At 34.3% G+C, this 13,348-nt stretch overlaps 1 protein-coding gene across 1 annotated transcript in view; it reads left to right on the top strand.

Moving 5' to 3' along the window:
• The first annotated feature begins 610 nt into the window (after positions 1–610).
• The window catches only part of LOC139134877 (early endosome antigen 1-like), a 39,878-nt gene continuing 27,140 nt past the window's right edge, over positions 611–13,348 (top strand). The window contains exons 1-11 of the mRNA XM_070701954.1: positions 611–651; positions 1,266–1,320; positions 1,749–1,847; positions 2,455–2,521; positions 3,149–3,255; positions 3,922–4,008; positions 4,431–4,489; positions 6,732–6,872; positions 9,037–9,105; positions 9,576–9,681; positions 10,971–11,108. Coding sequence (XP_070558055.1) covers positions 626–651; positions 1,266–1,320; positions 1,749–1,847; positions 2,455–2,521; positions 3,149–3,255; positions 3,922–4,008; positions 4,431–4,489; positions 6,732–6,872; positions 9,037–9,105; positions 9,576–9,681; positions 10,971–11,108 — 954 coding nt within the window. The 5' untranslated portion in view covers positions 611–625. The remainder of the gene's footprint in view (positions 652–1,265; positions 1,321–1,748; positions 1,848–2,454; positions 2,522–3,148; positions 3,256–3,921; positions 4,009–4,430; positions 4,490–6,731; positions 6,873–9,036; positions 9,106–9,575; positions 9,682–10,970; positions 11,109–13,348) is intronic.

Below are 13,348 nucleotides of genomic sequence, written 5' to 3'. Positions count from 1 at the left end.
GTGTAAGTTCATAAGTGATGGTAGGAAATCACCCAAACTTTCCAATCTGTATTAAACACACAGTCATCTCCAATACTGTAAGATGTTGCAGATTTAGAATTTTCACAGTCTTGAGTGAAATGAAAATAACGATGAACAAAATCAGATCTATTTCAGCTGATGAAACTCGTGAAATAATAAAATCTCTTTTCTGACTATATATACTGTGGTTTCTGGTGACACTTTAATACTGCAGTCCCTACAATTTTAACCTGTTCACCCCCAGATCCCTGTGAATGGGTCAACAATCAACAATGAGTTTAGGCCAAACCATGGTTGGATGGGGTTACATGCAAACAATTTTGATCAAAATATTATTTAATTTCCATGTACATGTAAGATATCACATAGATACTTGTAGCGTTTAAAGGTAAACATCTAATTTGCATGATGTATATGATAGACCAAGTAAATCATTCTGCATTCACCTTGTGAGTCATTCAGCATGGGAAGGTGTGTGATCTCATGAATATTCATGTTAGTCTTTGTGTGATGTGTCTGATGCTTTCCTAGCCAAAACACCATGGACATGTAGTTGCTCTAGTATGACATATTTTTCTGTTTCCTTTTTCAAATCTGAACCATCATGTGGTCATCATGGACACAGGATAGGTAAGTAGACATGCTTTTACTCTACGACTCAATATTAGATGATGGATGTTATTCATTGTTCGTTGGCCGGTTAACTTTTTCATCAGAAAAATGAAATTTCAAAAAAGAAATGAGAAGTTTGAATTTTATCCAAACTTATATGTATTGGCTTATCAAATTAATCAGTCTTCATGTAATTCATAAACAGACATACACAATTTGATAATCACTGTTTTTAAGAAAATTGTCACGCTGCAATGCCAGTTGCCAACCATCGACATTTCAGGATCAGCTATAAATTGTACAAAAGACCATAGAGAAACTGCTTTTTCTAGAGTCTATGAATATACATAGCATATTGTTGTGATTTGTCTATTTGCATGTACTCACCGTGTACTTTCCTGATACTTGTTGTACAGTGTATTGAACACGCTAGAAAATACGTGTAACATATAGCTTTATTTTTGATGCATGATTGTATATCTACAGTTATGTCATTTGTCTGTGGTTCATACAGCTGTTGAAATTTGTATTTGACTTTCAACTTTTGAAGGAGCAAGGTGATAATTTTGAAACGTTTAAGGCGTCAATTTAGCTATTAATGTCCGGATTTTGCTAAATTCCATCTGTTGCAGGAATGAAATGACGATTTTAAAACAGGAAATAGAAGATCTGAAAACCTCAGTAAAGGTGAGAACTTTAAAGTACTGTTGCAGGGTGCTTAACCCTTTGAGCACCAGTCAATTTTGATTTTGTTGCCTTTAAAAAATATACCCCAGTCAATTTATTTCAGATTTTTGCCAAAATTTTGATAAAAAGCTTTAGCCAATAAAATGTGATGTTCATTTGGTCAAAAATTATCAAAAGAATCACAGAAAAGTTAATAAAAATTGGTAAAATGTCGCACTAAAATTTTGGTGGGAAAAATTATAGCACTCAAAGGGTGAAGACAAGTACAAGCATTGAAAATGAAAGAGAAACAAAGACAGGAAATCCATGTGGGTTGGGTTTGGTAAACTGAAAGAAGTATGTACATGTTTCACTGTTTGCTGAACCGTTTTTACCAAGAAGTGAATAGTGCTTGTATTATGTAAATGTTTGATTTTCCTCATGGGTAGGAGGAAAAATGGTATTCATCAGAGCTGAAGAAGGAAGTGGACAGACTGCAAGAAAATCGAATGCAGCAACAGCTAGCGCAGCACTCACCAGAAGATGGAGTGAGTATTTGTGAAATTCAGGTTACCATCGTCGTGAAGGAAATAAACAGAGGGATACATGCTCTCTACGTGTAGTATACTAAAACAGTGAGATGTGAACAGAGACACTATTAAATGTAATTCCCCCACAAAGTTACTTCATGTATTTCAGTTTTTCAGCTGATGATGATATTATAAATGTACTTGTATGTAGTATTTAATGGCAGCATTTAAAACATTTTCACCAAATTTTATGCAAAATACAGTATAATAACACATTGGCAGACTCTCAGTTCAGTGGACCCAGTAATTGCAGTGGTTGTCAGTGATGTCCTTCATGACTGATAAATGTATTGTCCTGTCAGTATGTACATCAGGATTAGGGTCTAGAGTTATGTCTGTAACAATAACTCTGAAATGGCCTAGATGAGTCAATGGCATTTTACTACCACTTCCCCTACTGGATCCATTCTCCTTATTGTGTATGAATTCATTTACTACATGAAGGCAAATCTCTGTAAACACTCAGGGTGAAAGGCAACTATTTGGTTGTTTGTATTAAAACTTATAAAAACTAAGGAAAACCTTTTGATTTTGGTCGTTGCCTTTTTTCCTGAAAACCATACAGGGTGATGATTCTCAGCTGTTGCTTTTCCAAGAAGAGTTGAAGAAATCAGAAGATGCCAGAGCCATATGTGAGTAAATGATGTGACATGTACAGTACTCTACATTGTGACTGAGATATGGTGGCACGAGGCCATTCTTTTGTACAATTTAAATGGGATGTTCCAAAGTCAATTTGCAGAGCGCTTTACTAGTAAACTTTCTCATTGCTAACTGAATCTAAGATAATAGTATCAGTGTTTCATCCAGGATGACATCAAAAGACGATTTTTCCCCTTTACCAGAAAATTTAGGAGGGATTTCACCAGTTCATGTGTTCTACTTGTATCTGAAAGGTGTGACTGGTACCATTTCTTGGGGCTGGTCCTCCCTTGACAAATTACTAGGGGGTGCCAACATAAAAACAGAGGGGGAATCCCCTTCATCCCCCCTGTCAGGATGAAACACTGTAGTATGAAGTTCATTTGACTGTTATTTATAATCATAGAAAAGTCAGACATTACCCAGACAATGCATGTGAAAAATTTGTCAAACCAGTAACAGTGTACCGGTACGTTACAGTATTTTAAACTTTGAGACATTCTCATGGAGTCACAGATCCCGGAGAAGGCCATTGAATTGTAACTGTACAGTATAGATTAAATCATTGCGACTTGATGCTTCATGTGGGATTTCTGCTTTGTTTCTCTCATGTGCAGTGACATCGGATGTGAGACACTTGAGAGAGCAGTTACAAGAAACTAAAGATGAGATGCAGACAATTGTTGATCAAAAAGACTCTCTGGCTCAGAAAGCAGCAAAATTGGTAAGCTAACTGAATTAGCTGAAACTTTTGACTAATTTTCACTACTCTGTTTCAATGTATCAACTACAGAATTTTACTATAATCCGATCATCATGACCAATGCCCGGTGTCTTGCTTGCCAACACGGCCTGTATATGTGAAATGACCATTGTTATTGTTGATAAATGTACAATGTATTCTAGTCCGGGCCTGAATACAAAATTTAAACAATAACAATGCAGATTATACTGATACAGCAGGTATATTTATGAGCTAAATATTAGGAATTTCTCCATGGTTCAGGGATTCAAACCAGAAACTGCAGATGATACACAGAAAAAACAAAATAAAAAAAATGACCAAAGTTACAGCTAATGGATCTTTAAAGTTTTAAAGTCTTTTTTTTTTGTGCGCGTTGACTGCTTGTTCTATTACAGTTCTGTTTGTTTGATGACGATTTGGTCTGATGCCATTGGAACAATGGATGCCCATATTAAAATTTGTAAAACTGGATTTGTAGTGAGTCCATAGAACAAAATCGGCTAATTATTGATTTGGATTTCTAATTGACCTTGTTTACTGCTGTTCTTCCATATTAGAGTACAATACATGTATGCTGTAGCCTACGACTTGTATCAATAGAGAGTTATTTTCACATAGGTAATTGTACATTTTGTCTTCCACCAGGCATCAGAAATAGCTCAAATCAAAGCCCAGTCTGATGAAGACAGGGGTCACAGAGTGGGAGCAGAAGAGAAACTTCAAGAGTTACAGGTTAGTTCCTGATGGTGTTCACATTTATGAACTCTGAACTATTTGTGGAGCATCAGTATCCAGTAAACCAGTACAATGTCAGCTCTATGAAACCAAGTAGAGCTTTGTTGACAGTGGAGTGCTCTGTATCTCTGAAGTTCAAGGTGGAAGACCATGTTTTAATGTCATTTTCTTTAAAATTGGGTAAGATCTTATAAAAAAACAGAAATTGGCAGATGCAAACATTTATTTTAATATTTACACTATTTGTGACACTTAAATGCATTCAGTGATCACAAAATATTTTTACATACAACACAGAACTGTATGGAAACTTTGTCATGCTGAGATCAATATGAAAGTGCAATCTTGCATTCTCCATTGAAGGTCTTAGAGTAGATTGTACATTTCATCCCTCATGTTTTGCATTTTCAACAATTTAGGAAGAGCTGACGGCATCCAAGAAGAGAACTCATGAAGTGGAAGCTGAGTTGTTGCAAAGGTATCACATCACTTTGCCCTCTAAGCTATAAAATTGATACTTCACTGCCTCAGGAATTTTCTCAGTCAGATTCAAGAAAAATTTCACATATTATGTGTACTGGCTGACTCAATGAAAATTTTGAAAAATTCTTATCTTGACTCTCAGAATTTAGAAACATGATATGTTAGAGGATGCATCGTATTATCTTGATAAATCTTGCTATGTCTTACTGACATTAATATTGTACATAAATAAAGTGAGCCAGGGAGTGGGATAGCAGTGACATTGTAGAAGCACTAACACCATTTGTACTCTGTGCAATGGAAAGATCTTAAAGAATCTTATCTCAAATGTGAAATGGTTTTCAATTCTATTATGTGATTAGTCAATTTTGTTTATGATGGTGGTAACATAATAGTAACAATGGAAAAAAGTAGCTTTCATTTCTATGATAAAGAATTTAGTAAACGCATTCTGTGACAGTGTGAACACTTTCAGTACACTAACTGTATAAACTAGGTACCTATATTTCCAGTTAACCTGAAAAGCACATGATTTTTAGGCACATTTGGTTATACCAATGTGAGGTTATCGTATAAGCTGAAGTCGATGGCGTCTGTATGTATGTGTGTATGTATGTATGTATGTATGTATGTATGTATGTACGTACAGTATGTCCGTCAACATCAAAAACACGCAAACCGCTGCACGTTTCAGCTTGGTATTTGGTGTGTGGATGCATCCTGGGCTATAGATGGGATTTTGTTCAAATGAAGTCTTCGTTACCAAAATTATGCAAATGAGCTTACAAAATGTGATAATGGCCAAGAATCAACAACTCAAGAACCGCTGTTTTGATTGCTTTGAAAATTTGTGTGCAAGTACCTTAGGTGAACCTTATACAGTTTTACGAATATTGTAAAGATATCCTTAATTTTGTATTTTTGCTGAATTTTTTGGTGATTTTTTTCATTTTCAGTTAAAATTCTTCTTCTCTGAAAGTGCCAGCCCAATTGCTGTCAAATTTTGGTTGGATGTTTGCAAGGGTGTTAATCTTCTAATTTGTTGAAATTATGACAAAATTGGGAAAATTACTATTTTGGAGCAATTTTGTCAGTTTTGGTCAAAAAATCTTTAACAGTATTTTCTTTTTAAAGCCCCTGGACAGACAGCTTTTATATTTGGTACACAGATGTACAGAGATGACAATAGTTAGATATGTGGAAATTGTCCTGAAATATACAAATTTGTATTTTCAAGACAATATTGTCATTTTTGGTCAAGAAACCTTGTTCTCAAAATTACTTGTTTGATAGGTTTGTAATTTGGTATAAAGTCCTGAGGGATGTTATTAGATAAATTTTCTGCTCAAAGTGTTGGAAAACCCCCAAATTTGTATATTTTAGGTAATTTTCTCAGTTTGTGACCTTAAATGACCTACACCAACCCAGGATATGTTGTAAGACAGTTTCGAAGGCTGTGAACATAATTTTGTCATATTTGGTATCAATTTGTAGGAAATTTGTTCCAGAAACAAAGCTGAGGTGAATTTTTTCATTGCGGACCAATTTTTGCAACTTTTCTATGTAAGACACACAAGAACTGATGAGAAATTTGGATCCAGGATAATTCCAGATGTTGTAATCACCGCCCACAGTGGAAGGCATTTTGTGACTAACTTGAGTGCTGTTTACATTAGAATGATTAATTAAAAAATCCCAAAGGTTGTAAATACATTTCCTGTCATCTTGGGCAGCTGGCCTTATGTAATACCAAGTGGTGGAACATTTGATATTCAGGAGGGGGTAGGGTCTAGAAGATTGATGAGGTAGAATTACTTTTATACCAGATCCCTTGTACATGTTTTTGCCCACTCCCACCTTTTCTTTTTATCAAGCCTTCTCTGTCTATTTTTGTTGTTGACATTTGCTTATGTATTTAGGAGAAGTTGATATGCATGTTCCTAAAGATGACCTCCAGTACCTAAGTTGGAGACCTTATTTGCTTTTAAGCAATGTTTTTTTAGTCTAGCAAGGAAAATAATTGCTTGCCCAACAATATCACTACAACAGTAAGCATGAAAGAAAATTTGATTTTTAACGTAAAAGTGGTTGTATAAATATTTATACTCAAAATTACCTTTTTGTGACAATTTACTAATTTTTTATTATTTTACGGATGGAAGGTACATATATGTTTTGCGCTGTGTCTGTGCTGACATAACTTGTCCGTTTATTTTCGTTGCAAATTTCATCACCAGACCAGGAGCAGATGATGTCATTGTCCTGAAGAAGGAGTTGATCTCAGTTCAACAGGTCATGGACAAGATGACCTTGGAGGGTGAAGAGGTCAAGGAAAAACTCAGAAATGAAAATGAAGAACTGAAAGAAAAAAATCAACAGTAAGTCTTAATACTTTCTCAACCCAGAAGTCCACCATCACACTTGATAACAATAGTATTTAGTCAATTATGTTGGTAAGAAGTCTGACGTAACAAATGAAGTGCAAGGTTGAAAGCTAACTACACCAAATTGTCGAAGCTTTTAGTAGAAATACACCCCGAAGCTGGTCAACATACTGATTAAATGCATTTATCTTGTGAATATGTTTTCTTTGGGCTGTGTTCAGTTAGGGTAGCTAATACTTGTACTCTTATGCATAACTACATACTGTCATGGAAGATGCCCGGTTTTTTGCTCACGTGTTGACACATGTGAGCATATGTCGCTGCGATGTCTGTCTGTCTGTGTGTCTGTCTGTCTGTCTGTCTGTCTGTCTGTCTGTCTGTGTACTCAATATCTCAAAACCGGCTCATCAGATCAGAATCAAATCTGGTACATAGATTCAGTTTGCAAATTGCAAGAACTGATTAGTTTTTGGTGGGTGTGGCTTGCTGACTTTTTGCTCATTTGCATAATTAATGATTTTAGAAAAAACGGATATATATTGACAACAACTGCACACAATTTGATGAGATTTGCTACAAATGTTGATCACATCAAGGTATATCAGATGTGAAAGGTATGGAGGGGTGACATAAAAGATAATGGATAATTTGCATATTTAATGAACTTTCCTCATTAGGGATATATATCTGATTTGACTTGATCAAAATTGACAAAACTTGGTATGTATATTGAAGATACTATGATTTAATATTATTGAAAGTCATTAAGCATTTTTACTACATCAAACTCTTAATTTGCATATTTAATGAACTTTTGAAATTAGGGATATTTATTTGAATTGACTTGACCAAAATTGATGAAACTTGCTATGTACATTAAAGATACTATGATCTAACATTTTTGAAAGTCATTAAGCATTTTTACTTCAGCCAAATACTTATTTGCATATTTAATAAACTTTCCTAATTAGATATATATATCTGAATTGACTTGACCAAAGTTAATGAAACTTGCTATGTACATTGAAGATACTATGATACAACATTATTGAAAATCATCAATTCCCTATTTATATATTTAATGAACTTCACTAATTAGGGATATATATCTGAATTGACTCGACTGAGGTTGATGAATCTTGCTACATATATTGAAGATACTATAAATCAACATTATTGAAAGTCATTAAACGTTTTTACTTCAGCCAATTTCTAATTTGCATATTTAATGAACTTTGCTAATTAGGGATGTTTATCTGTATTAACTAGACCAAATTTGACGAAACTTGCAATTTACATTACAGATACTATGATACAACATTGAAAGTCATTAAGACTTTTTACTTTACCCAATTCCTTATTTGCAAGTTTAATGAGCTTTCCTAATTAAGGGTATTTATATGTCTTGACTAGACCAAAGTTGACAAATTGCTTTTTACATTAAAGATATTATGATACGAGATTATTGAAAGTCATTTAACATTTTTACTTCAGCCAATTCCTAATTTGCATTTTAATGAGAACATTTCAGTCAATTCCTAATTTGCATATTTTAATGAACTTTCCTGATTGGGGATATATACTTGGCTTTAGAATCAATCTGTGGTGAATATTAATCATTATCATAACACTTTCAATGAAGTTGCAAACATGTGGCGAAGGTTCAATTTACAAATAACTGCAATATATAATGAAACACGTGAGCATTTACAGTTCATATCTGGTTAAAGGTAGTATGTGCCTCAAAACTGAAAAATTTCAACTTTGCTCAAACTCAAACTATTTTCTTATGAAATCAAGACTAAAATTATGGGTCACCCGGCAGAGTTTGGATTTAGAGAAACAGACAACCTAACATTTACCGATATTTGAAATTAAAAATGGCCACATCCATGTTTTAACTGTATGGAGAAAAATTTATCGAAATTTCGGAAAAACTAGATGATGAACCCCTTTCCTCCCTCCCCCTCCCACAAGAGTTAAACCAGAAAAGTAGTGGAAAAGTTGAGAATCCAAATATCTGTCCCTGAGGCACATTCTGCCGTATAAAGATAAAACAGAATATGTCTTGTGCTCAATAAAATCGCTAAACTCATTTATTTGTATTCAAATAACCATAGTTGTCAGTGCTGAATGTGTATTGTATGTGACATTACAGGTTACAAGAATCAGTATCAAGGTTCCAAGCAGACATTGCTGAGGCTCCAAAGATGACAGATATCGAAAGGTAATCTGACCAGTAAAAGCTTTTATTTAGTTTTATATGTTTACTGTTCACACTGTAGGGGTCTCATAAAAGCACAAATAACATAGGACAACTAGAAAGGATTAAACAAATTTTGTCAGCAAAGTAAATGTATAATTTGTTCTGTTACAAGCTTGTTTTGGAATACAAGAACTATATATGTTGTGTGCTCCAAATTTTAGGTACACTCTCAGATTACTTCAAGTTATGTATTTTTGCATAGAAACCAATCAAAATGATAACTATATGATAACTATATATATATAAGTAATTTTGTATAGAGAATGGTACATATGTTTGTGAACCTAGATAAAAAAATTGTGAAAAGCACAGAAAACAAAGTGTTAAATTAGGGACAAAAGAGGATGTCATATGTGTTGCTAAGAGAGGTTGCCATGACAGAGGGATGTGTTGTTGTGTTAATGTTGTTTGGTTTCATCACACCTTCCTAGACTACAAGTGGCTCTTACAGAGAGTAGTACAAGTGCAAAACATCTCCAAGAAGAACTGCAAAAGAAGAGTCAACAGTTTGCTAGCCTTGAAGATGATATGGCTAAGGTGAGAATTATCATCCTTTCTTGTCTGAAGTGCACATCCTTTGTGCTGTATTCACAAGCATTTCACTTCGTTATCGGTTGTTATCTCTTGTGATTTGTGATGTGCAAAGAGTTATGGAATATAATACTGATGATTGAGTGTCAAAAATCATTAGCTACTATTATAGATTACGTGCTTGCAATCATGAATGGTGCAATTACGAATTCAGTCATTATTCTTTTCTGTCAAATGTGAATTTAAACAGCAAGTGGGAGTGAATCAAAGTCAACTCTGAAACATTCAGTAAAAATACAACGTTTGCAGCTTTATAAAGGTTAATGGGTGACAGCAGGCACTTGTATCTCAGATGTTTATTTTGAGTAATGGAAAGATTTCACAGAATAAGTTCAAGATTTTTTGTGCAGAAAACAATTTCATATACTGTATGTAGAATGAAGTAGTACATGTAAGTGTAGATGGTGTACAGTATGCACTGATGAATGTTCTTGATAACATGTACATAGTGGTGGTGTCATACCTTTTCATTTCAGGAGTAAGGTAGATGTGTCCAGCTTGTACATGCACATGTACCGTTCGGTATTTGTACATGTATATATAGAGAGTTTTAGCTCACATTTTTAGAATTTTAGCTAATATTTGGTATGTATATAAATACCAAAAAGAGCTTATGTGGTGAGTCAATGGTGTCTGTAGATATATATGTATGTATATATGTATGTGTGGATGTATGTCCGCCACACGCAAAAGCTCCCAAACCGCCACACCTACCATCACAGTATTTGGTGTACAGGAAGACCCAGGGGTTGAGATGTGACGTTATTCAAATGAACATGTCAGTGTCAAAAATATACAAATGAGGTAAAAAAAGGGGGAAATCCTGCAAATGTGCTGTAGTGGTAGCATGCCAGTGACTAAAACAGGCTACTCCACTGACCTTGAGTCATTTCCTGTCATTGTTTATGAACTGATACATACATGTATTGGCAGACCTGCTGAAACCATGAAGGACTGTGTTGAAACATTCCTCTGCTAAGCCTGTTCCTAAAGTTGACCTACAGTACCTAAAGTTTCAGACCTTATTTACTTTTGTTATTCTTGTTTTTCTGGTTTAAATATTTCTTGATGGACAAATTCAAACCAAATATGAGCACACTGTCCTTGACGGTATATTTTAACAATTGAGAACCAGTAGTGATGTGAACAGCAGATATATGTAGTTGATTTTAATAGTAATCTGACATGTGCTTGTTTGATGAAAAACATATATTTTTTTCATGTGTGTCTGACAGATGAAACAACAGCTGACAGAGAGGGAGACGTCACTGGAAAAACTACGCACTGACTTGAATCAGGCCAACAGGCAGCAGGAACTGCAGAGCAAAGAGAAAAATCACCAGTTTGCCATATTCCAGGAGGAATTAGAAAAGGTAACGATGGAATTACCAGTAGTTTGGAATTGGTAGATTGAAGAGACGCAGGTTATATCATAACCGTTACACTTGATACTATATTCACCTGTATTTATAATGGTTGAAAAATTTTGATCACCCAGAGAACGCACAATTTATATTGTAATCTACAAATCAAAGATAATATATAAGAAAGAGATTGGTTGATTTCTCTAAAAAAAATTACAAACTAGACTTGACGTAAATTTTTTTTTAACTCTAAAGTGTTAAAAATTGATACAAATATATAGTCTATAATAAGTAACGACTGATGAATATGCAATCTTTCTATTTTATCATTCCACAAAGAATTCCAGTGTAGCCTAGTGCACTATGAATGCATATGTAGATATATGTGTCTGGCAATATAGAAACCAAGGGAATATACATCCTACAAACAATGTTTGATTACAAATTGTAAGTTATTCACAGGCAAATTTGTCCTGCAGTGCTAAATGCACTATGTGGAGAGAGTTGATCATTTTTAGCTCACATTTGGTTATTAGCTCACATTTGGTTATACCATGTGAGTTTATCGTATAGGCTGAAGTCAATGGCGTCTGTATGTATGTGTGTATGTATGTATGTATGTATGTATGTATGTATGTATGTATGTACAGTATGTCCGTCAACATCAAAAACACGCAAACCGCTGCACGTTTCAGCTTGGTATTTGGTGTGTGGATGCATCCTGGGCTATAGATGGGATTTTGTTCAAATGAAGTCTGCATTGCCAAAATTATGCAAATGAGCTTACAAAATGTGAAAATGGTTAAGAATAAATAACTCAAGAACTGCTTTTTTGATTGCTTTGAAAATTTGTGTGCAAGTACCTTAGGTGAACCTTATACAGTTTTATGAATATTGTGAAGATATCCTTAATTTTGTATTTTTGCTGAATTTTTTTGTGATTTTTCTCATTTTCAGTAAAAATTATTCTTCTCTGAAACCGCCAACCCAATCGCTCTGAAATTTGGGTTGTCTCTTTACAAGGGTGTTACTCTTCTAATTTGTTGAAATTATGACAAAATTGGGAAAATTACTATTTTTAAGCAATTTTGTCATTTTTTGTCAAAAAATCTTAAACAGTATTTCCTTTTTAAAACCCCTGGACAGACAGCTTTCATATTTGGTACGCAGACGTACAGAGATGACAATAGTTAGATATGTGGAAATTGTCCTGAAATATAAAAATTTGTATTTTTAAGACAATATTGTCATTTTTGGTCAAGAAAACTTTATCTCAAAATTACTTGTTTGATAACTTTGTAATTTGGTATAAAGTCCCGAAAGATGTTATTAGATAAATTTCTGCTCAAAGTGTTGGGAAACCACAAAATTCATTTATTTTAGGTAGTTTTCTCTGTTTGTGACCTTAAATGACCTACACCAACCCAGGATATGTTGTGAGACAATTTTGAAGGCTGTGAACATAATTTTGTCATATTTGGTATCAATTTGTAGGAAAATTTGATCCAGAAAATAAAGCTGAGGTGATTTTTTCATTTTGGACCAATTTTTGCAACTTTCTATGTAAGACATACAAGAACTGATGAGAAATTTGGATCCAGGATAATTCCAGATGTTGTAATCACTGCCAACAGTGGAAGGCATTTCACTATCTTTAACTACCTTAAGTGCTGTTAACATTAGAATGATAACACTCATGGCATTAATTAAAAATCTCCAAGGTTGTAAATGTACTTCCTGTCATTTGGTCTTATGTAATACCAAGGGGTGGAACATTTGATATTCAGGAGGGGGTAGGGTCTAGAAGATTGATGATGTAGCATTACTTTTTTACCAGATCCCTTGTGCATTTTTTGCCCACTCCCACCTTTTCTTTTTATCAAGCCTTCTCTGTTTTTTGTTGTTGACATTTGCTCCCATATTGCTATAGAAGTTGATATGCATGTTCCTAAAGATGACCTCCAGTACCTAAGTGGGAGACTTATTTGCTTTTGTCATTCTTGTTTTTCCTGGTTTAAATATTTCTCGAATGGACCAATTCAAACCGAATGTGAGCACATAGTGTCCTTGACGGTATTTTGTTACCTTTGGAGAAACTCATGGTTGTCACCACCAGCTAAAAATTTGAAAGATGCATAATAGGCTATAGAAAATAACCTGAGTATAGAATTGAAGTTTACGATGCATTTCACTTGCCGTTGATCAGCAAGTCTGTATAGAGTGCCCTTTTGACCCCCCAAGTATTAATA

This window comes from Ptychodera flava, chromosome 6, assembly GCF_041260155.1.
Source record: "Ptychodera flava strain L36383 chromosome 6, AS_Pfla_20210202, whole genome shotgun sequence".
NCBI classification, from domain to species: Eukaryota; Metazoa; Hemichordata; class Enteropneusta; family Ptychoderidae; genus Ptychodera; species Ptychodera flava.
The sequence above is the reverse complement of the archived record's forward strand: the minus strand, read 5'-3'. Positions and strand labels throughout refer to the sequence as shown.